Source organism: Corvus cornix, chromosome 2 (assembly GCF_000738735.6).
Source record: "Corvus cornix cornix isolate S_Up_H32 chromosome 2, ASM73873v5, whole genome shotgun sequence".
Classification (NCBI taxonomy): domain Eukaryota; kingdom Metazoa; phylum Chordata; class Aves; order Passeriformes; family Corvidae; genus Corvus; species Corvus cornix.
The window spans coordinates 36249501-36273686 of NC_046333.1; the positions used below are offsets into that span (position 1 = coordinate 36249501).

Below are 24186 nucleotides of genomic sequence, written 5' to 3' on the forward strand. Positions count from 1 at the left end.
GCTCCCGTTATCAGACTGGCAGTGATTATGTCAGTATTCTTAACAAAAACATTCATATGGATCTAAATGAAACATGAATGCAAGTATGTACATGAAAGTACCAGACGACAGAAAAAGAGGTTAGAGTGGTTCTTATCGGTAATCCATGCCAGTGTTGACATCAATAAAATTTGTCAACACAGGGGATGTGATGTCTGCATCAAAAACAGAAACCTCATCTTTCCAAACAAAATAAATTTTACTATTGAACATCAATGCATATTCTTGCTCTTAAATCATTATGTAACCATGCTGCACTGGAACAGCAGAAGATTGGCAGAATTGCTTTAGACATTTGAGAAGGGAGAAGAAGGAAGAAAAAATAGCCAAGTATACATTCAAAGTCTCAGCTTTCACAATACTTAAAATAATTTCCCAGCATGCCTTTTATGGAAATTATTTCTTGTGATTCCTTCTCTCTACTTCAGAGCTTGAAACTAAAGCTGCGGCTACTACCAAACCATATTTCCAGGACTGTGCACAACTGCCAGTCTTCCAAAACTTCTGAAGCAAAAAATGAAGATATTAAACAAGGTAGATAACCATTCTACAGAGCCAGTGCTCAAGTAAACAGTGATTGAAGTTTACCTGCTGTGTTCTGTGAATGCATTTAACAGCCATCCATTTCTGTTCTGAGCTGAAGGGATATTCAGCTTTCCTTATGTAGTCTTCCTGGACTCCATCTAAACCCATCTGTATAAAACAGAAGTACCACCACAATGTCAGGACCTTTTCTTTTCAAATAGGTACAATCTGTGTTGACTTGTTGAATCACCTCAGTTAGCAAACGTCACTTAATCAAAGAACAATTCCATCTCCAAAGTTGCTTTTGAGCACACTACTCCAATTTAGATGGACTTCTGACAAACTAGCACTGAAAGCACCCAGAAATTTCTTTCAGGCTTCAGCATGAGCCTTGCTACATTTCTCAGTAGCTGTAATGGGTGTGTCACAGCATTACAAAAAAGGAACAACAACCCCTCCTCCCTCCCCAAAAGAAAAAAACCCAAACATTTCAGCACAGTGTCCACAATTCAAAAGCCCTGCACTTAAAAGGCACTATAAATGCTGCAGTCACCAATACATCAGTTATCAACTTCCCACTGCTACTGATGTGAAATGGGAAAGAGACAGCACAGTCAGTATTCAACAGGTAAATTAGTTTGTGGCAGGTAAAAAGACAGTACTAAGTGCAGAAAGATGAAAATAGAGATTTTACTCCACTCAAAAATATTTTTTTTCTGATCCTTCAGAACACCCGAGATTTACAAGAAAGAAACGTACGAGATGAGCAGTTGCAATACAAATCTAGAAGATCCAAACCAGAAGAAAATGAGAAAAACAAAACCACAACTTATTTCTACACATTTCCCACCTGCCATAAATCCAAAAAGCACCATCAAGTACACACCTTCATAGCAAGTGCAATTAAAGCCCCTTCTGTTGGCTTCCCCATCAATGTGTTGTTTCTAATCAAGGCATCATTGCACACACAACCAGCCTAAAAGATGAGGAAGGAAAGGGGAGAAAACAGAACACGAAGTAAGTGCTATACAAAGTGCTCATGCTAATCACCATTAAAACTCACCTTTCTTTGCCAAGATCTTACCTCGACAATTTTGCTAATGGATGGGTTGTTATAACCATGAATAACTTCACCATCGAGCATCACTTCTCCAAACCTGTTATAACCTACTCCAGTAACCTGCAAGACAAGCAGCCAGAGGCAGAATGCAACGCAGTGTTGACCAGGTTAACTGCTCTCAGCTTTTTACTATAAGCTACAGAAGAATTTCAAAAGGTCATTCATAATGGCTGCTTTTACTCAGTGTGCATGAATTCTTCTCACTCAGCTTCTAATGCAGCAACACTTTGAGTTCAATAAAATATATTAGAGACTAATTTCTTTAAAAAGCATCAAATTTTTTACTTAGCATAAATAAATGTAGTATGTGTTGTTTCCTTACAGTATTAGGCATGCTTTCTTTTGCTTTCTAACTTTTTCCTCCTATTTGTCTCTACCCTGATTAATAATGCATACCCCCTGCAGGGGAATGGAATTACAGAGCAGAGTCCTACTTCCATCGAGTTATTAAAAAAAAAAAGAAAAAAGAAAAAAAAGAAACAGTTGAACTGCCTCTCAGTTTAGACCTCAAAGAGGTGTTAAAACCAGTAAAATTGTATTTTTGGTGCATAAAACCCAGGCATCCCACTAGGATCCTAAAAAAGTCTTCATATCTACAGCATTAACAGCTAATATATTTCACAGCCATTTCAAGTTCTCTTTCCATTAGGAAAAAGGAGCTGATTTGACCCAGATGCAATTGTGCTAGTAGCAGAATTCATATAGAATTCTAAAAATAAAAACCCAAATACGAGGATATATAAGCAAATACAGGTAAATAATAGGAAACAATAAGAAAAAATGTCAGTATTTTTGCTTACAAAATAAAGTTACAGGACCATCTGTTAACTGTATTGTGGAAACAAAACCCTGATCAAGGAGTTTGAGAACTTAATAACTTGATTAAAACACTCCTATGAACCCACATCCAGTTTCACACCTCACTTCTTTTCCATTCCTGCTGCTTTTGCTTCTCTTTTGTGCATTTACATCATCAGTCTTTCCAGCAACTCCCTAATCTCAACAATCACTGTTTGATGTCCTGCTCCTACTTGCAAGTCCATCCATTATACAAAAGCAAGAATGACAGTACATATTCAGTAAAAACAGGTCACACAATAAACTGTCTTTTAGCCAAAAAGTTGTGTATCTCCATTTTAAATGTTTGTAACATGTAAATTTTGGGGGATTTTTTTTCACCTGAAACAGCAAAATAGCCTCAACTTTCTGTAGTGAAGAAAAACACAATCTCTCAGCTTGTCTATCTTAGCCTCTGTCTCTTATTGTGTGTGACCTACAGTCACCAAAAGTTTTAAGAACTTAACATACTATATAAAAAATTCTTCTGTAACCAGAGAAGGCTTGGATAGCACAGCTCAAAGGCTTCATACTAAATGAACTGAGGGACAGGAGTTTGGTGCAACAAATTTATGCTTTCCTAATTGATGCTTTACCTGCAGTATAGTCCAGCATGTTTCAGCTGATACACACAACAAAGTCAGAAGGTAAATGCAAGTCTAAATGTCACACTACATACCTCAGCATGCTGCCCATCAGAAGTAAAAATATGGGTAACAGTCATTTCATTCTTTGTCAGAGTTCCAGTTTTATCTGAACAAATGACGTTGCAACAACCTGAAATAACAAATAAACATTTATAACAAAGACAAAAGTATTCAAGCCAAGCAAATTTCTAGAAGTACTGCAGCTGTCTATGAATAACAACAAGTGACATTTAACAAAAGACAGCAAATTTTCAACTATTAATGAACAGTTGTACAAGGCTTTTTGTGAGTTTGCACAATAAATTAAAAAAACCACAAACTAATTAAAATCCCAAATTTACAACTCATCCAAAATGTGTCCATTCAATACCTCTCCTTTATTTTATTCTGCTGTATCTCAAACTACAGATTTGAGATTAACTAAGATTACTGAAATCTCAATTGTGATTCCTGGTGAGGAAAAAAACTAAGAGCCTGAAAAAGTACAACATCTAGCTAACACTAGCCACAACATCCCTATCACACAAGTGTGACTTACTAATAAACCTGCAAACTTTAATGAGCTTGAAAAGATTATAAAAACGTGAAATTTGTATATGCCTTTTTAACTCTGGCATGGAGATTCTGGGAGAGTGTTGCAGCATCTTGACATTTCTGGACATGACAGCAGGAACTGTACAAGCAACAAAAGACCTTGCAACACTAATGAAACTCAGCTAGAGGCATTGGGAAAAAAATTTCCCAATCCTCAAATGCAAAAAGGAAATCAGATGCAGCAGAATTATTTAACTTAGTATTTATATTTCTTTTCTGTGTTCTGTGCTTTACATGTTTTATGACTCAACCTGCATACAGATCTTTTTTGAGCTTTAAAGTTTTTAAATGATTTTATGTTCTAATATGAGCAGCGTAACATCCTGAGGGTGCACTATGATTACAAAACTTCTTCTAATATTTGAACCTGGATTTGATTTCAACTGTCAATATCAATCCTAAATTCATACCAAAAAGTTTTCATTTAAAAAACATTTTACAAGTCTTATTTAACAAGAACACCTTACAGCAAACAATCCGTTTAGTGAATTGCTAGCACGGCATGCTATTAACTGGCAGATTTTTTATTTCAGTTCAAAAAAAGTAGTTAGAAGGCCCACAGAAACATCTACCTGAATTGCTCCTGTGTAACACATTCAATTTAGGAATGTTTTTAAGATGCCGCCACATTGCTAACAAAATAAGAATACCTGCTTTGTTTTCCTCATTAGTCATCAATATTTCTGTAGATTTCCTAGCATTTGCATCAAAAACACTCTAAGTTAGTCTAGTCATACCTAAAGTTTCAACAATAGGCAGCTTTTTTACAATAGCCCGTTTCTTCACCATTCTCATCACACCAAGGGCCAGTGTCACCGTTACCACAATTGGGAGTCCTTCAGGGATTGCAGCTACAGCCAAACTGTAATGAAAGTAAATACACAAATCTTGCTTTGGCATGTCATACAGGAATACACAGTAGTGATGAATTTACAGTTCAGAACATTGTTTCTGTAGCTGACTGGTCACCGAGATTAAAACAGAAACGAAGGAGCTGCCATGTGATTCTAGGTGTATAGCATTCATTATAAGACAGCAGCAAATGAAATAAGTTAGATCATTTCTACTCATTATTTATGCAAAAGTATGAAGAAATGTTGGGGAGAGGGAGAAATGAATTGTACATCTGTTTTGCCTACACAAAACACTAATTAGGGCTGCACAAAGCAGCCCAGATTGTGAAGAATAAGCGTAGTCAGCACTAAACAGAACTGGGAAATGCCACCACTGATCCACAACTGCTACTGCCAGATCATGATGTGGCACCAAATTAAGTGAGGGAATGGCACTGAAGGTCATTTAAAAAACAAACAAATAAAAAACCTGATGACAGTGTAAACAAGATCCCAACTCATTAGGCAATGCTCAAAGATGCAGTTCCTGGGTTTCTTTTTTTCTCCACAAATGCATAATTCTTCAGAGTCCGATCCTGTCACTTAAAGAAACCCTTCTGCCTTATGCACTGTCCATGTAATCAGCAACCCAACAACTTTTCTAGGAGTATGGAGTTAGACCATCTAAATTCAGTGCTGTTCTCAGCAAACACACTGGGATTAAGTTTGCATAACATAGTAGAAGATGAGTTATTGAACTACATGACACAAGGCTTGCAGTAATTTTGTTTTGTCATATGCCTTATAAAATTACAGCTACTTTATTTACCCAGCAACTAAAATCCAAACTGTACAACTCTATTGCCTGTTTGCAGATGTTCCACAAGACACTCAGAAATCACCATATGAATGTAAATTTTAAGAGACTAACAGGAACATACTGCATCATTAAAAATATGTATGAATTTGCTTTTCTGTTTTTATTTTTAATAACTCAGATGAAGTTAAGAGCAGTGTGTGCAACCATATTACAAAATCGATCACTAGCTTTAATGCATGATCTACACTATTTAAAAACATAAATCTTACCTCACACCAATTGTGAACATATCAAGGATATGCTTTCCTTGCAACCAGCCAACTAGCATAATAACTCCTATAAATAAAATAGACAGGGGAATAAATGTAAAATCAGCACGTACTGTAGCCTCATGGGCACAAGAAAAAAATCAAATAACCAGAACAAAGCTTACTATTGTGCTACCTATAAAAATCTATTATTTATTTCACTATCAAAGCATGATTCCATTAGTATGGCAAAGATTAAGAAAGTATCAGCCAGTCAAGTTGCCCAATCGTATCTAAGCGAGCTACTCACTTATGCACCCCTTGAATCAGAATCCAAGACAAATTGCAATTTAAAAGGAAGCATTTAGAGGACAAAAAGTCAGTAAAGTACATTTTCAGGAAGAAGCAAGTAAACACCCTTATGATTAGAGTTATGTCACTTTATGTAATTTTCAGATGACTAGTGACATGAACTCAAAGCGACCAATGAAATCAAGAGCCAAGAGATTTTTAGAGATTTAGTCTTCCATTTCCTAGGCCTACACATTAGTTTAATTAGATAATCTTCTGCAATTATTGTACATAAATTATCTTACCTATTATAACAAAGGAATACAAGGAAAGCTGTTTTCCCAAGAGATCCATGCTCTTCTGCAGAGGTGTCTTTGGAGCCTTGATGAATGGCAAACATGCAGCAGTTAACAAATGGACTGCATCACATTTTACTTCACAGATGCAAAATTCAAGATAGGCAGTAAATAAGATGCAGTTATACCCTATGTTTCAATACATTTACTTTAGGAAAAGAGACTATTCTTTCATAAAATTCAATGAGATTCAAAAATACTTCAATGAAATGAAATATTTATTAGAAATACTCTTCAGGAGCTCTGTGATATCTGCAACAAATCTAACATAAAAGGTCTTATCAAAAGTTTCATTATAAAGACTTTTTAAAAAAAGTTGGCCCATCATGCCAACTACAAGCCACCGCACTTCCTCCAAAACCGAAAAGCTCTTGGTACCAAGAATAAAACTGATTTTCAAAATAGAGGCATTAGAGCCCTGGAAGGCCAATTATATCTCAGAAGGAATGCTTTTACTTATCTACAGAAAATTCAATTTAGCAAAACAGAAAGCTATGTAAATATTTAGACAGGTTCAGAGTATTATTTTCACAGTTAGTATCTTTAGGTCAGCTACAGATATTTTGTTGCACTGCATTCAATTACTACCTTCATATCCAAGAGCTAAGATTTGCTTCACTAGAGGGAAGGAAAATATTGAAAGCAATGTATGTTTAACTAAGCTCCTATGGAATAAATTCAAGGTTTTAATGAATGAAACACACACTTTCAAATTATGTCTTTGCTTTTAAATATCTTCTCTTACCTCTTCTGCTTGCATCATTTTGAAAACCTCCCCAAATTCAGAGTTTTCTCCTGTTCCAATAACTATCCCCTAAAAAAGTCAAAAAAACCCACAAAGATAAAGCCAATTCAAATATGAAGTTTTAATGTTAGTGGTTGTTATTGACAGATTTTACTCCAACCATGGGCAAATGCCATTTAGCCCAATAATACTTTTAACTTGGTTTATAAAATTAGTTCTTGTCACAAGTAGGGAATTTTTCCTAAAAACCCTTTTGTGTCAGTGAAACAAATTGTTATTCTGTGCACTGCTGAAGTATGTACTAACTACCAGTAACAAAACTCAAAATTGCTAACATCTAACACTAGCCAGAACCATATTTTCTGTTACACATTTTCAAACATGTGAATGTAGCTCTAGAAACAAAACATCACAGCCTAGACAGAGGAGTTTCACATCATCTGGTCCCTATAAATATGAGCTCTCATGGCTATAGTTTTCTTGTTGAACTAGTGTATTAAAAAGCACCAGTGACAAAAGCTCTGCAAAGTATCACACTAATCACCAAGAGGTAATAAACTTTAAAAGTAAGAACTGCCTTCAAATTGTTGAAACATGAAATGTATTCTTCTCTATCAATAATGATTTTACCTTTGCTTTTCCACATCTGACCAATGTCCCCATGAAAGCAATATTGCTCCTAGAAGTAAGGTCTCCATTGGTTGCTGCTGGCTGAGGAGCTGTAGATTTAGAGCAAGGAGCTGTCTCACCTGTGAGACTGGATTCATCAATGGAAAGGTCCACAGCCTTTGAAAACAAAATACGCAAAAGCGTGACAGTATTTTGTAAGTAGTTGGAAGTGTAAGTGCAAGTTTCACAATTTTGACCATTAAAATATGACCAATTTATTCATATGATAAGGAAGTCAATATTTTTAAGATCAACAAAGCAACAAGCACTCCTACAAAGTTCTCACCAGAGTCAAAAATGGAAGAAGATGCCACTTTGCTACTGTTCAAATTTAGCCATGAGCTCTGAAATGTTTATCACCACTACCAAAAGGAATTGTGTTTTAAAGTCTACACTGTTATAGGTATGTTAGTTTTTGATTCAATACTCTGGCTTTAGAGAAAATGATCTGAAAACTTAATGGACCACTCATTAACACACATTCAACCTAGGCCAGAAAAGATACGCAAATTCATTCTGAAAAACAAGGTTGTCCCCACAAAATTAGAGCAGTGAAGAAAAGTTTTCACATATACAAATGCCTTCACAAAGTAAATAGTGCCTAGTTATCACTTCTACTGTTTTCTAGGATGTCAATGAGAATATGAAGAAGAAATCTGGTTTTCTCTCTGAAAAGATGATCTCCATATAATTTCTTTTTAAAACCCACTACCTTGTAGCAATGCCCAGTAGACACAAGAGGAAAATAAGATGACATGCTCTTTTTTCAAATGATATGCAAGAGTGGTTTACAATGGAAAAAGTTCTCATCTAGTGAAGGGCTGCAGACAGCTGAGAAACTTCTAATTCCATTTCTGCTTTCCTTTGTAAGAGGGCTGAGCCTGCTGCTATCATAGCGTGGTATCAGATATGAGCAAGAAAGTAGGCGCTGCTGCAACAGCAGTTTCGTAACAATGCAGGGACGATAAAATTGCCAAGGGAAGCAGAGAGTGTTTGCAGTCATAAAAAATAAACCCACTCAAGTACCAACTACACCACAGGGGCTAACAACACAATCCAAACAAATTTGTCAGTAGTGCCACAAACTTGTCTCAGAAACTAGTTAATTTAGAATTTGTCTATGAAATGAACACTGATTAATTAACTATCAACTGTGGATAACCTGGACATACAGATTTTTATATCCAGAAATAACTTTAACGGGATAGATAGTCCAGATACTGAGCAAACAGAGGATGCCAAATCTGGTAGAAAAATGGCATTTTTCAACTAAAACCATCAAAACATGACAGATGAATATATATATACACATTCCACTTCATTTTTAGAGAATGTTAAAGTACTGTTATAGTGCAATTGCTTCAATTCAAGCAATTCCAGCAGTGCTAATACCACATATTAGGTATTTAGTAAACCAGAAGATATAACAACACACACTGATGAAAAAGTGTCACAGAGAAAAGATTACACCAGCACAATTTCACAAGTTTTTCTAATGTTCCACTACTGGAGAACATTGGAACTACAACCTAAGATTTAACGCAAATTAAGACTGAAAACCGCCTGCAACCAGATGCCAAAATATCTTAGGATTCAGATTGAAAACAATGTTTCTACATGTTTAACAATGAGAGGGAAAAAAAATTAAAATCTTCAAGAATGCATTAGTACATCCAATTAAAAAATCCTTTCTTCTCATGTCCTACAGTAAAAAATTACATACATTGGTTAAGGATGTATGTGATATTTGCAAAGTAATTATTTCAAATTTTCTATCAAGATAGTTGTGAACTCCAAACAAGAACACTTACTGCACTTCAGTATCCAGTGGCTATCTTCCCTTGCCCTCTGTCCCACAAGAACTAAAGTTATTAAATATTAAATCAAAGTTAGGAATATACCTCAAATAATCGTAGATCAGCTGGGACTCTGTCTCCCACTGACAGGCAGACTGTATCACCTGGAACTAAATCTCTTGCAAGTGTGTGTTCCACCCGACCTTCTCGCACACTGTAGGCACAAAGAGCAGTGAGAGTGACTTCTCTGGCATTGTGGCTGAGAAAAGCATTCACAGCATTGACTGCACATTGCAATGTTACACATTTCAGAAAAATATTTCCAATTTGCTGCTTGTTTCTTAGAGGTTACATATCAGTAACATCACTGGAAGGGTTCAGACAGGCAACCACATGGTGTAGTTTTTTTAGGCTCATAAAACAATCTTTAAAATGAGCAAGAGCAAAGTGTGTTCTGTGTCAGCATAAGAACTTGATAGAAATTAACTAAATTCAGAAAAGTCTTTCCCATTTACTCATTTCAGACTAAAATTCTTATGATTTACTTTAGGACTCAAAGGACAAAATTACATACCAATGGCATTCTGGAGGCACTAGTTTACTAAGCTCTTCAAGAGATTTTTCTGATCTGTACTCCTGCAGAGACATTTTTTCAAAAATAAAGCAGGTAATAGTTTTAAAACAGGGAAAACTTACACAACATAAAATACAGCTACTGAAATTTATTTAATTAATGAAGTTGTACTAAGTAATATTCCAAACAGATAAGAGATGATTTTCAACAGTTCTATATTAGATAGGTTAAAAAACAAACATGGTCCAAACACTGAAAAATTTACAGATTTGCCTACATGCATTTCTTCTGAAAAAATAGCAGAGGTCCTTTGCATTTTCCTTCAGTATCTTCAGGTCTTTGTAACACTTGCTAAAATGCTTCTAAACTCAGGGATCAGACACATTATTGAATGCTCCAGTTTAACAAATTAGTACCAAATATACTGTCTTCATGCTCTTAGCCCCTGGAGAACCAAGGTAACACAACTCATCTTTTACTCGGTAAACAGATTACAAAATTAAGGTAATTAAAGATATAAAGCACAAACACACAAAGCAATTTTGGTTTACGCACACCCTGACTAAAGCTGTGCATTTACAGAATGAAAACACCTTTTTTATTACTTGCAAAATGAAGACAATCTTTTTTTCCATTTCTGCACAAAATTAAAGCAAGAGCCACATTTTCAAAACCTATTCTATGAAGTTAGATATTTAAGTACTCCTACACTGTTTATTACAAGGGCTTCTTTACAAGTACTCTTACTGTTGAGTATAATACTGATACAGATGCATAAATGTCAACATGGGTAAAGCAGGACAAACCGTGCACTTCGGAAAAGGCAAAGATTTGGATGAAAGCACATAACCATTCACAGCACAATGCACCAAGACAACTACTCCAGTCTTTTTAATAAAAGAGTTTACATAAAAGCAGTAATCTTATTTGGACAACAGCTGTCTTACCTGAACGAAGGCAACTGTAACAACAATGACTATTGCCTGCAAGAGAACAGAAGTGGGTGAGATAAAAGCATTCCAAATGACGGTGAAAGTAAGCAATCCTATTTGGTTTTGCTCAGTCACAGTTGTTACTACATATTAACAAGGTGATTTGGAAACAAACTAATTTTCTTATGCTCAAAATCACTCGGTATATCTTGGATCTGTCATAAAAGCAATGCCATTATCTATTTGCACCTGCTTCAGTGATGTCCAAGAATGCAATAAACTGATTTTACTAAAAATCAGATTAATAACTAGAGCAAACTTGAAAAACTGCCTCTGCCTCCTGTGTCTAAACAGTGAGTAAGAGACAGCAGTGGAAAGCGACCCACAACACAAACAGAAAAACTGACTGGTGTTCTCTGTGACCAGAACAAAGGTATGTTAACTGCTACAGGGCACCACAGATGTGGTTTCATTCAACTACCCAGGTAACAAAAAGACTAGGAACCAGCTGAAGTCTTGATAAGAGGCAGCAAGCTGAAGAACCAGTCTGGAGCCATAAAACATCCTAGCAAGAACAAGAGGAGGATGAGCCTCAGAAACTCTGCTCAAGAAATCCACAGTGAAACAGGACACTGGGCACAACCCAAATAGACAAGATGTCAGAGACCCCAAACAAAAAAGCTAAGTAGTATTGCTCGTTAGGAAGAATCCAAGGTAAGTACTAAGGCCTCAAGAGCAGCCTTCATAGTTCCCTCTTATCACACACAATTCTGGTTGCAACACTTCAACATAAATATCATGGGGCTTCTAAGCATGAGATGTGAAAGTGAGTGAACGAAATAAATCTATTCCAGGAAATAACAAAGATCAGTTCGTTGTAAAGCAAGCCTCATCTCCTTCAATACACTCTCAAATTGAGTTTTGCTACATTAACTGAATTTGTTCCTCAAGCTGAGTTGTTACACTGATTTCTTACAGAACCATAACACAACATCCATTAATTAAGCTTTTCAAGTACACACAGCAACTACTAAAAATAACCAGGACATTACCATTTTGCAAGTGAAAAACTCTCTTGAACTCTTAAATAAAACCACCTTACTTGTGATACTAACATTAGCCTCACCAACTGAATATGAGGAAGTAACTATATATATTCCATCTTTCCATGGAACATTTCCACCACAGCTACTTGGTTTCTTGGAGGTAATATTATTGCATTATACAGACCATGCCACCTGAAAAAGTTCTGCATTCCTAGCCTCACATCAGTCTCTCAGCTTGTGCCTGTGTGTAATGGCTTGCACCAAGAAACCAATATCCTCTAAATGGAAAGTATTTAATGATTTTATTTTTCTTTTAATCTTCATCAGTTCCCAGTCCAGATCAAGAAGTTTTATGTTCATAGCTACAGAGCTAAAAGGATGGCAAAAGCAGCTCAAGACAGCAGTGCCACCAAAAGTAATATATGTCATTGATCCCTAGTAGCAAATGAGTTTTGTTCTCAGAGCCAAGGCTCTGACATGCATAGCCATAGAAAAACTGCACTATCATCTGAAAATGAAGTAAAACAAATATCCACTTGGTGAGAAAGTGGGCATTATTGATAATAACAAGACTAAATGGTACAAGTAAGTCAGAAGTTAGACAAAACCCACAACTGATAACTTTAACTCAATCACACTTTTTCTCCATATTTTAAGATACTTCTACCAATGTTCACAAGGCTATTAAAAGATTTCTTCCCAGGCTGTAACACAGAATGCAGAAATTACTGCTCTCTTACACTAACTGCCTTTATTTTTTCTCCTTGCCTTGCTCAAGAGAGTTAAGAAATAGGATTAAGGGCACTAACCAAGGGGAAAAAAACATGAAATAATTCAACTTTCAGCCACAATAAATTTCATAATACAACAATTTACCTACATCCAACTTAGGAACACAACAAACTATTCCAAACTAACACTACACACAAATTCAAAATTGCAAGTTTTATCCCTAATAAGCCACATAGTTTATCTTTCAAAGACAACTATTCTTTATAAAAAATTAGAGGGGTTAGGAGGAAACCTCCAGTTACCCTAAGTTATGTACAAAAATAAAGTCAACATAGAAAGTGCAGAGGTAAGACAAAACAGAAAGAAAACCAGCTAGAACTCGCCTCTACTTATACAGAAATCATGGTTTTCAGTCACCACCTATTACCCCTAAAAGGTCAAAGGGATTACAGTTTTCTTCTCTGTGCCAGTTGCAATGACAAACAGTTGTGAGTACTGTATTTGGCTCACTAATTTAGCACCCTATTTAACTGGAACCTTCTACAAAAAATTTATTATTTCAGCTTCTATCTTTTCTATGTGATTTTTAGACAGTTCAGGTTTCACTTCTTCATGTTCTAAAGATTGCATCTTTCAAGTGAATTCACAGAAGGCTTATGTTGGCTTCAGCTTGGAATTAAAGGAAAATTTAAGATTAAAATTACACAAAATACGCCACAAACTGCTTCTCTGAACAAATGCCTAAAGACAGGCATTTTAACCAATAGAAGAGTAAAGATGCAAGCAGGAGCCATAAAATTACTCATTGAGGTATTTTGATATGTACTGCTGCTATCAATCAAGGAAAAGAAAAACAAAAAAACCAAAATCCAGTCACAAACTAAACTGATTTAATGATAACACACAAATCAAACTCATTAACTGTAACCAAGTGATCCCACCCCACACCGGCATTGACGTGACACTGAACACACATGTGGTCACACATTCCCAACTACTCCCAATGAAGACAGAATTTTAGTTCCTTACCACAGTGATACTGACAGCATCATCAAACTGATGCATTACAACACTGATGACTGCAGATGCCAGGAGAAGCATAATAAGGGGGTTTTTAAACTGAAATGAAAGAGAAGATAATTCAGCTACACTCTTGACAGAAAGGCCATTTTATCTACCCCTCAAAGCACATCAGATCTATTTCTGAAGCATAATATTCTATTATTAAAATATTTATACCCTACCTGTGCAAAGAAAATCTAACTCCACAGTTCAGATGCTTACTTGAGGCTTACTTGAGGCATTTTCTTTTAAATATCAAAGACCTTGAATAGACTGTATTCAATATGTAACAGGAAGAAAATGTTTTTTACATTTCTTGATTCACATTTTAAATGCAAAAACAATAATCTCCTATAACTGTTTATACTGTATTTAAACATACAAAAAGAAGCCTGAAATACATTCAAAATGTCTTTGAGGTAAAAGACTGATGCTGTTCCAGCAACTGATCACTATTAAGAGAGGAATATATTTCTTAACTTTCAATTCATGATTTCTTGTAAAACAAGATAAAAGTTTTCCTTTTGGATCATATGATTTCCTCAGATTTTTAAGGCTAACACAATAAAAGAACTTCCTTCTATGACAGCTGGTTGCTAACATGGTGATTTTTTTGAGAAACACTACAAAAAAGAACATTCCTACAATTCAATCAAAGAACCTTCTAAAAGTAGATCTGATAAGCACACTCAAAGCAAGTATGTATCTTAATAAATCCAATCTAAAATAGGTCTGGGTAATATGCCTCAGAAGTGTTCTGATGTATCTGACTAATTGACCCTACACATGGGAAAATAAAGCATTAATGCCAGAGCACAGCCAGTATAGGATGTGTTCTCACCACTACCATCATCCAAGCACTAAATGTCTTTTTAACCTCTCGCAAGGAATGCAGACTCAACCACAGAGTGCTGCTTCAGGGTTGCACTGCTGCACAGCCAAGGTGCAGGAAACACTGACCAAAAGGTTTAACATTACAAATTCATTAGAAAAATCTTCTGTGTAAATGTCTTGTATAGCTGGGGGGTGGGAGGGGTAGGCAGAAGAAAGTAGTGACACTTTCACATCAGATCTGTATGTATGTATTTGAGATATATCACACTCGTAAGAAACAAATTCACACTTGACTCTTGCCAGTTCTGCTCAACACCAGAATCAAGGCTGGTCCCACCTCCACCCTCAGTTCAAAGGCAGCGCTTTTGCTTTTTGAAATTTCCTATCAAGTTATTCACATTTCACATTCCGTTTAAATATTTACCAATGGTCATATGCGTTGTTCTCTCACCTTGGTACAATTCAGGACCAAGTTTGACTACAGGGAAGTTTATTCTGCTTTTCTAGACCTCAGGCTAGTTATGAATGGCACCCTTTGGATAGCTATGAACATACATTTAAGAACAACCAAACACTATGACACTTATAGGTACATGCCTAAATAAAAGCTTTTTCAATAGCTAAATTAGATATAAATTATACAAGTTCTAGTTTCCCACTCTACTACACTTTTCCCACTTTTATCAAAATATATTCATGTACACAAAAGCTAAGTAAAACAAAATAAACAGCAAAACTACTGCAAACCAAAAAGCAGAAAGGACAAAAATCTTCACCTGGGATATATATTTTTTCCACAGTGGTTCATCTTCACTAATATCGAATTCATTCCACCCATGGAATGCCCGTCTATGACAAACTTCACAGTTTTTTAAGCCATTCTGAAGATTAGCCTATTAAAATATGCAAAGAATAAAACAGTCAGCAAATACACTGAAAAGCTAGTGTAAATTCCCACACCCAAATACACAGCCTTAGATTATACTAATTTGGGCAACATCAGAAAGACAAGTTTGGTACTAATGTTTGTACGACAACAAAAGCTAACTAACTACTATTTTAAAACTCTATTTGGCAGTATTTAAGAGATTCAACCAAAAATTCACAGCACTACAGAAACAGATGTTGCTTCACATCTCTAAATGACTGCTGATCTTCCCTGCACAAAACTCCACAACAGACCAAACTGTGGGCATCCTTCAGACTCTAGAGGGTTATGTCAGGAGTTCAGTGACTCAGCCAAGTGACAGCAATAGCTTCAAAGGCTTGAGTTTTCAGTGACCAGCATTTATCATGGTGTACTCCTCAAGCAGTCAAGCATATAGAAAATGAAAAAAGATCATCTATCATGAAAATTAACCCAGATTGAATGGTTCATAAATCTGTCAACGAGTAGCTTTCTCAATCCTGTTTCTAGACTTAAGATGGAGGCTACCAAAATAAATTAAGAATATTAAGGATTCCTTAGAGAAATGGAAGCAATAAAAAAAGAAAAACCCAGCACAGAATTTTATAGCAAGATTGACTCTCAGATTTTATTAATAAAGTCACAATTTTCAAAGCAGACAAATCCAAATATTTTCAAGTTGAATCTCACTCCCCCTGCAAATGTCCAAATTTTTTTTTTATATTAAGAGATTAGAGCATTTCTAGCAACAATTTAAAAACCAACTTGCTTTTAGAAGCAGCTAATACCTAATATCAAACAGCATGATAATGCATCAACTTTCAATTACAAGATCTGTCCTTAAGAAATATCAAATTTATTGTTTGGTAATATCGGTGCATTCTATATGAAAAAATTACTTACTTGCAGAATACTTGCTACTTCATCAACTGGCAATTCACTTGCTTTTTTTGAAGACAGTACAGGAATCATTGTCTCATTGTCACCATCAGGGATTTTTTGAAGACGTGCAACCTAGAAACAAAACCAAAGTCTGAAGGGAAGGAGAGTGCTAATGTTTAGTTTCAAACAACACATGCCAGAGCAATTAAGTATTAATACCATTCAAAGGTAGTTTTTTTATAAACATTGCACTTAAATAATCTACAATTCAGCTTATTTTCATGCAGTTACCACCTCCAGTAATAAAACACTGGACATGCAAGTGAGAACACTAATTTCTGTAACAACGTGTTCAGTGATGGCAAAGATCCTAACAGTAAAATAGCTTACTAATCCTTTATCATTATCATCAGTATCTAGTCAGAAAGTCGCTCCAGATAAATTTCACCCCCTGCTCCTACTTTCTACTCATTAATGAAGGTGATCTAAGCAGGCCTATTTACATTTTCTTGTACATAAAGAAAGGAGAATAACCATTAAGAAAACCTCAAACAAGAGTACAGATGCAAGTGAAGCACTAAAACTTGACTACAGCACAAAAGCTTCAAATCAATGCTATAAAAAGTAATGTTTTCTGTAATTTTAGGAAGCTAAAATTTTGTGAACTGCAGAAGAGCGCAATATCAACATTGATTGCATAGGTCAGCATTGCTTTGATATTTAATGAAACTTCAGAGCTTCTGATTTTTGTTTATATGAGGAGTTGGAGTTTGAAGCTCTTTTTTCCTGCTGACTATCTCACTACACAATTAATACTTCATGCTGCACACACATCCACCCTCCATTAATTGGAAGAGACCTAACATGCAAACATGCAGACCACAGAAATGGTTTTCACATTATACTTGCACAGAATTTCAATTGGTGCGTTTATGGTTTAGGAAATAATTACTGTATTGTATATATCTTCTCTATGGGTGCTGAGACTTAAAATGCAAGTACCTAAAGATGACAACACATTAAAAGATTCCAGCATTTTATGTCCTAAAAAAAGTATGACAATCTTCATTTTCTATACTGCACACTGTTGGCCATGTACTCTACTATTGTAGCTCATTTTCTCTATCACTTCCAAACAACAGTTTAGGGCAGAAAACCATTAAGCCTAAGTGCTCTTCCAAAACAAGCCCACAAACATATGACTTCGACCAAGATGACTCCACATTCTCACAAAAGTGCTGAGCAACCATGCTTTCCCAGTAAGGGCAGGCAGAAATGAACTGACAGCCATTACAAATTTTAGTGCTGAGAAAAATCTTTTTCCCTCTAGCAACTGACATAGCTGCTAAACATAAACAACTCCAAAAAAGGATACATAACTGGTCATTTCCCTAATATTATCAATTAAGACTTCAGGAAATCTAATAACACGTTATTTAAGATTATTTTAAGAATTTAAATATCCTTAAACAGAAATGTTAGGGTTCTCTCAGAGATCAGGTTTGTTTTCCAAATAAATCTTCATTAGCACAGAACTACAGTGCAACAACAAAGCTTATTTTGACAACCTTTTTGTGGCACTCAAAAAGCCAGTCATTTTGAATGTATTTCATTCGTATTATCTCCCACATTTATGAAGAATGCTGTACTGTATGTGGTAAAAAAAAAATCTACAAAGAAAATCTGATACAGGATCACAAAGATAAAGGCTAAGAAAGTCTTTTTATAACCAGCTCCTTTCACCAGAGCAAAATTACCCATTGTACAATAATTCTGGATGGATCTTCATCTAGTTTCTAAAAACCCCATACAATCTTTGTAGATTAAACTACATTTGTAGTTCAGAAAAGAACAGCTTCAAATATCCAACATTGCCACAAATTAAATTTCAATTCCTTAGCCAATGAGAAACCAACCACTGTTCCCCTCACAAAATATAAAGTGGGCTACATAACAGATTTAGGTCCGAAAAACAGCTGTGCTTGCTATCTGCTGGACCACAATAACTGTATTCAAGCAAATGATTTTTTGCCTTTACTATGCATTACTTCCACAAAACAAGATAAACTACTTCTTCAATACTGTTGGCAAGTGCTCTCTACAGTCCTTTGCACTGCTGCCCAGATCTGCACAGCAGAGATCTGGGCCTCCGCAACACCTTTTAAGGTATCCAACAGAAGCTATTCCCAGAACCACAGCGCTCTGCACTAAAGGAGACAACCCACATACAGCAAGATTTCTTTCCATCCTATGCAGCAATTAATTTTCTGTCATTCATCAGTTGATACCTTAAAATAGTTCAGTATTTCATTGCAGGCCAAGTTTTTATATGGATAAAGAACATGCGGGCTAAGACGTTATACTGGCCAATGTTAGATACCAGATAGGCAGCACGACCATTGAAGCTTCTATGTCTACACCTTTCCATTCCCCATTTGCAGCTAATTCCACCAAGGAACAAAGCAGCAGGATGGTGAATAACAAAAATAAATCACTGCCTCAGGAAGGGCTTTTCTTGGACCACTTCCAAGGTACACACCATCATTTCTAGGCCAAGAAATATGCATCAATCATACAATCATGGAACTGTGACCAAAGGATGTTTATCAAAATAAATACAAATTTGTCTGGAAGGCTTACACTACCAGAAATTCAGACTTCGGTTCTGTTTCCACTGAAGAAAAATTTAGTTAACTAGTTAAGAGTGGTGTGTTACTCTTTCTTCTTCCTCATAGGCTATAAGAGCCTGCCTAGCTTCCTTCTACTGTAACCAACAACTTATCTCTACCATTGTTTTTCTCAGCTTAGCAAAATGAGTCTATTATCCATCAGTAGGGCTCACTGACATCAATATACTTTTACAATTATTTTCAAGGGGAACTTCAGCTCTTCTTGCTCAGAGAATGCAAATGGTAGGATCCACATTCACCAAGAGCAGTCTAAAAACTTAGAACACTCTCATAGCAAAGTCTATTTTCAGACAAACTGGTGACCAAAACACTTTGGCTAATTAGCTAATATAAAGCCCTGCAAATGTTACATAAAGCTACTCAACTGACCTGCAAGTACGAAATACAAATGTAGTAGAGAAATAAATCTATAGAGAACAGCAAAAAGTGAAAAAAATCCTAGATGTTCACAAAACAATGAAATTTAAGTTCAGGTACTGAAACAAATTCTGATTCTTTCAGATTCCTTCTGAATCTTCAGGTCCACCGGAACAACTCACTAAGGCTGCCTGAATCTGTCCCATCAGTCCTTGTAAAAGTGAACCCCTTTCATGCCAATTCAAGTACTACAAAGACCTTTCAACTTGTTTGTAATGATCTGCCTGTAAGATTATTATTGTGTGAGCAGTCAGTGATCCACATCAGGTACTTGATTATCATGGATACCATGTGATCGTTACTGAGTCATGCTGTGTCCAATCAATAGCACAATTAATGAATGTCCACATAATCAATGTGTAACTAATCAATGTGCATTTCATTTTAAGTATGTGAACAGTATGCTGTCTTTCACACTTGAAATATTATATGCACCTTGCTCAGGAACTGCCGTTTTAATAATGAGGTTAGGATATTAGAGCACGTTGTCCACGGAACACTTCAAAGCCCTCATTCCAGGCCCAACTACTATCAGTGATGGATGATTCTGTACTGTAAAACCCCATAACAGTACTAATGAACAACAAGCAAACGAGACCTACAGTGTGCCATGCCCTGACCAGAGATCCTTCCAAAGATGTATCATCTCAGGATTCCCAGCATCAGAAAGGACATATGATTTTACACCTTGCTATTGCCTTTTTCCCAGTTATTAGTAGTGATCTGCCTTTCAAGTGTTCATGCCTTTCTTACTGGGATCCCAAAAGAATCAAGATTTCCTCACCCTCTGTAAGAATTAGGATTCATTTTTTATCTACCTTCCCCACAATGAAAAAAACAGTAGTGTTCAACAACATAATAAAAGGTATTTCACAGAACACCAGACTGAAACTTACAAGCTTCCCATTTCCTGAATTTTCTATATGATCAAACCATGTGTGATATATACTGAAAGGTTTAAAAAACTCAGATCATAAGAAGCATGTTCTTCTCCAAGTCTGTACAATTTGGAGCCAGGATAACAGGTGCATAGGGGCAACACAGATCAACTTCTGCAGACACCTGTGCACACAGTAAGATACTTAAATACCAAGCACTTACCTCTCCTGAACTGTCTGGAACCCTGAAAGCACACAGGACTAGATATCAACTAGATGTCAATGGGCACAGAGGTCTGTGCATCTCTCCCTGTAGATGTACACGGACTTTGGACATAGTTCCCACTAGGCAAAGACTCTTGGCTGTGGAAGGAATCTTTAAGAAAAAGACTCCACCCAGAATGGAAGTAACACTTTTTTCTGTCAGTTTCATCAGATATGAAGAATAAGTGCAAAAATCCTCTCCCACTCATTAGGACATTGTGGCCATAGGTTTTGGAGATGCAAATTTTTAACTGTCTTCTCTCAAGCATAACTATCTCATCTATGTTAAGCATCATCAAGCTCTCTGTTTCAATAGATCATTGCTCAGCATCACAACTGTGATTCTACTGAGTCACTAGCTAACAATGACCCTAAAAATATCTATTTCACTAGATGTTTATGCCATCTTTCCCTCCCCCTTTTGTAGAGAAGGCAAGATGCTTCTGGAACCTCAATACAGGTCCCAGCCACAGAACCATGGCCAAGTGATGACAAGACACAAAAAGCCAGGCGCGCGCACACACAAAAAATGTCATTAGGCACACTTAATAGAGTAAATCCTAGAACAACTGTACAGCCAGAAGCAAACCCCTGAAGCACAGCAGGATTCAAAAAGTGGAGGTAAGGCAGAGAAGAGCAAACAAAGAGCCCTCAGACCATTTTGAAACCAGCAATTCTCAACATGGTTATGACTATGAGTCAATTTTATCAGTGAAATTACACCAGATTTTAACAGGAATTAAATCTCCAGAGAAATTCACCAGTTATGCTAGCAGAACAAGCAGGCAGAAGCAGCTGAGTGTGGCAAATAGAGATTTAATAAAATAAAGAAAACTCAGTGCCATCAAGGTCACAAACTATAAATGCAGTTAGTCTACAAATTTACCTTAAGTAAACTCTGATTTTTAATGTCTTATTCTTGGCTTTTGAACTAATTTATCTACATCTTAATTATGTGCATAAAATTCGAAGTTACCTTGAGGAAGGCCTCATCTTTACAAACTACCCTAATTAATACAGTTGTTTGTACCTCATATGTGATTTAATCATGAAGACCAACTGTAATTGATCCTCAACCAGCAACTTCTCAAATGAGCCTCAAAACACTGTAAATTTAGATATGATAAATACTCAAGTACAGTGACTGACCAAAAAAAGCCCTGTAACAGAAGGCTTGGAGGAGATGAGCAAGGGTGAAGCACCTATGAAGCTCAGGAAATAATGCAGGGTGTGACAACTACAGCTGTTACAAAGAGGCTGACTTGACCTCTACACAGTGGGACTGGAGGGTGGCCTTTGCTTTGGATAAACACCTCAGTCAGCTGAGTGGATCAACTGGTATCAATATTTCTCCCCAGTTTCATCAAAAGAATGCTAATGTCTGAGTTTGCATCCCCTCCCATGCTGGTCAGGCTCATGTTGCTCAGTGACCACATGCACTGAACCACTGACAAAATGTCAGGAGCACCATACGGGGTCTCAACCCACATGATCCTTTCTGGAGATGAGGGATGCCCAGCATCACAATGGTGCAGATATTATAGAGACAGGAAATGGGAATCACATTGGTATTGTGATTGAACTGTGTACTGCAATTTCTACATTTTGCTAATTACAAACTATGCTTACAAAATATACTGAAAACATAATATGAATGTGTCATTCTCCTAAATGAAAAAACCCACATAACATCAAGTATCTTCAAACACACATTTGATATCACAGAATCAATTAGGTTGGAAAAGACCTCTGAGATCAGGGCCCAACCTACGACCAAACACCACTATGTTGACTAGACCACAGAACTGAGTGCCACATCCAGTCTTTCCTTAAACACCTCCAGGGACAGTGACTCCACCACCTCCCTGGACAGTCCATTCCAATGCATAATCACCCTTTCTGTGAAGAAATTCCTCCTGATGTCCAGCCTAAACCTTCCCTGGACACCACTTGAGGCTGTGTCCTCTTGTCCTGTCATGAGCTGCCTGAGAGAAGAGACCAAGCCACACCTGGCTACACCCTAATTTCAGGTAGTTCTAGAAGGCAGTAAGGTCTCCCCTGAGCATCCTTTTCTCCAGGCTAAACAACCCCAGCTCCCTCAGCTGCTCCTCATAGGACTTATACTTCAGACCCTTCACCAGCTTTGTTGCCCTAATATTCAGTGTTGCACCCTCCTTAGGTGGATTATCTAAAAAAAACCTGGTCAGAGAGCACTGAACTCTGACACATATCTCTGTGGGAAATAATGCTGTGTTTTTTAGAACAAGAAGTGCCAACACTTATTAGACACAAACATCCACGACCGATTTGCAAAGAGAGTACTTTACTTGTCACTGCAAAGAACTGTCCCTTCCCACCCCACAAAAGACTGAAGTCTGCAAACTAAGAAGCCTCTTGTTTTCTACCAGGCACTATTTGCCCAGAAATACTTTTTGAAGGCTTTGAAGTTACTGTCTACTGTCTTTTTTTGAATGTACTCCTCTGGAAAAGTGTGATGATTTTTCACTTCTGGGGAAACAGCTGCAGCAACCCTGTATTCTAACAGTCAAAAAAAATTTGCTCCCATTCAACAGTATTTTAGTTAAAACATTTACCAGGAGCCCCCACATCAAAGGAAGTTCACATAGAAAAGTTCTGACCCTAAAAAAAGCCAGAAGGAAAGAGAAACACTAAATTGCATTAATGAGTTCTCCTTGCAGAGTAATTTTATTCTGAGGAGGGAAGTCACATAGTTTCAGCCCCTTGCTATTGTGTGTAATTTCGTAATACTTTATAGAAAATGGGCAATAGACATCATCCATTTACCAAAGAAATATAAAGACCCAAATTATGAGAACAACCTGCTAAGCTGCCCTGTAAGCCTGAAAAATCCCCTGCCTCATATTCCAGTACACCACTTCAGCAGTGCTTGGGACTTTCACTATGGCAATGAAACAACCATAATGCAAAACCATGCTCCTTGATACACAACACTACGGCATTTCTGATCAACTAAGAAACAGAAATCGAATACTGGCACTGACCATTTTAAATCTCAAGGTTTGTCCTAGCTTGAAAGTCGTAAAATATTTAAGCAATGTATCCCCAACCCCATCTACTTCAGGCAGTGTAATAAAGAGTAAGATGCTCCACTTAACATGCAATTTATTAACTCTACAATAGTCTATAAAGCTCAAGAACTATTTTCAGGTCCTAAAAATACTTTCCAAGAACACTCTCTGAGAAACATGTCTCCACAACCTGGAATGCATTTTACTCTTTCAGGATGTTTCCTCATGTCTTCTTTAATTTAAAAAACAGAAAGTAGGACATGTAGTTCAACTGAGGCTACCAGTAAAGAGTAAAGATGGGCAGTTTGCTGTAATCATTGTATACACCATGTGGTTATCTTGCAAACCTTGTGAGTGACAACTGCTGCTCTCTAGCTAGAGAAAACATTTCACAAAAA

At 36.6% G+C, this 24186-nt stretch overlaps 1 protein-coding gene across 9 annotated transcripts in view; it reads right to left on the reverse strand.

The window, feature by feature from the left end:
- The window catches only part of ATP2C1 (ATPase secretory pathway Ca2+ transporting 1), a 62042-nt gene that overhangs the window by 13676 nt on the left and 24180 nt on the right, over positions 1-24186 (reverse strand). For 8 of the 9 annotated variants that reach the window (XM_010398859.2, XM_010398860.3, XM_039549809.1 and 5 more), the window contains 15 exons: positions 16511-16621; positions 15477-15593; positions 13834-13923; positions 11042-11077; positions 10095-10156; positions 9626-9734; positions 7686-7841; positions 7056-7124; positions 6260-6335; positions 5685-5751; positions 4500-4624; positions 3201-3298; positions 1649-1744; positions 1451-1540; positions 628-732 (listed from right to left, as the gene is read on the reverse strand). In XM_010398859.2, coding sequence (XP_010397161.1) covers positions 628-732; positions 1451-1540; positions 1649-1744; positions 3201-3298; positions 4500-4624; positions 5685-5751; positions 6260-6335; positions 7056-7124; positions 7686-7841; positions 9626-9734; positions 10095-10156; positions 11042-11077; positions 13834-13923; positions 15477-15593; positions 16511-16579 — 1365 coding nt within the window. In that variant the 5' untranslated portion in view covers positions 16580-16621. Of the gene's footprint in view, positions 1-627; positions 733-1450; positions 1541-1648; positions 1745-3200; positions 3299-4499; positions 4625-5684; positions 5752-6259; positions 6336-7055; positions 7125-7685; positions 7842-9625; positions 9735-10094; positions 10157-11041; positions 11078-13833; positions 13924-15476; positions 15594-16510; positions 16641-24186 lie in introns of all 9 variants that reach the window. The other variant, XM_039549814.1, reaches the window with a different exon arrangement.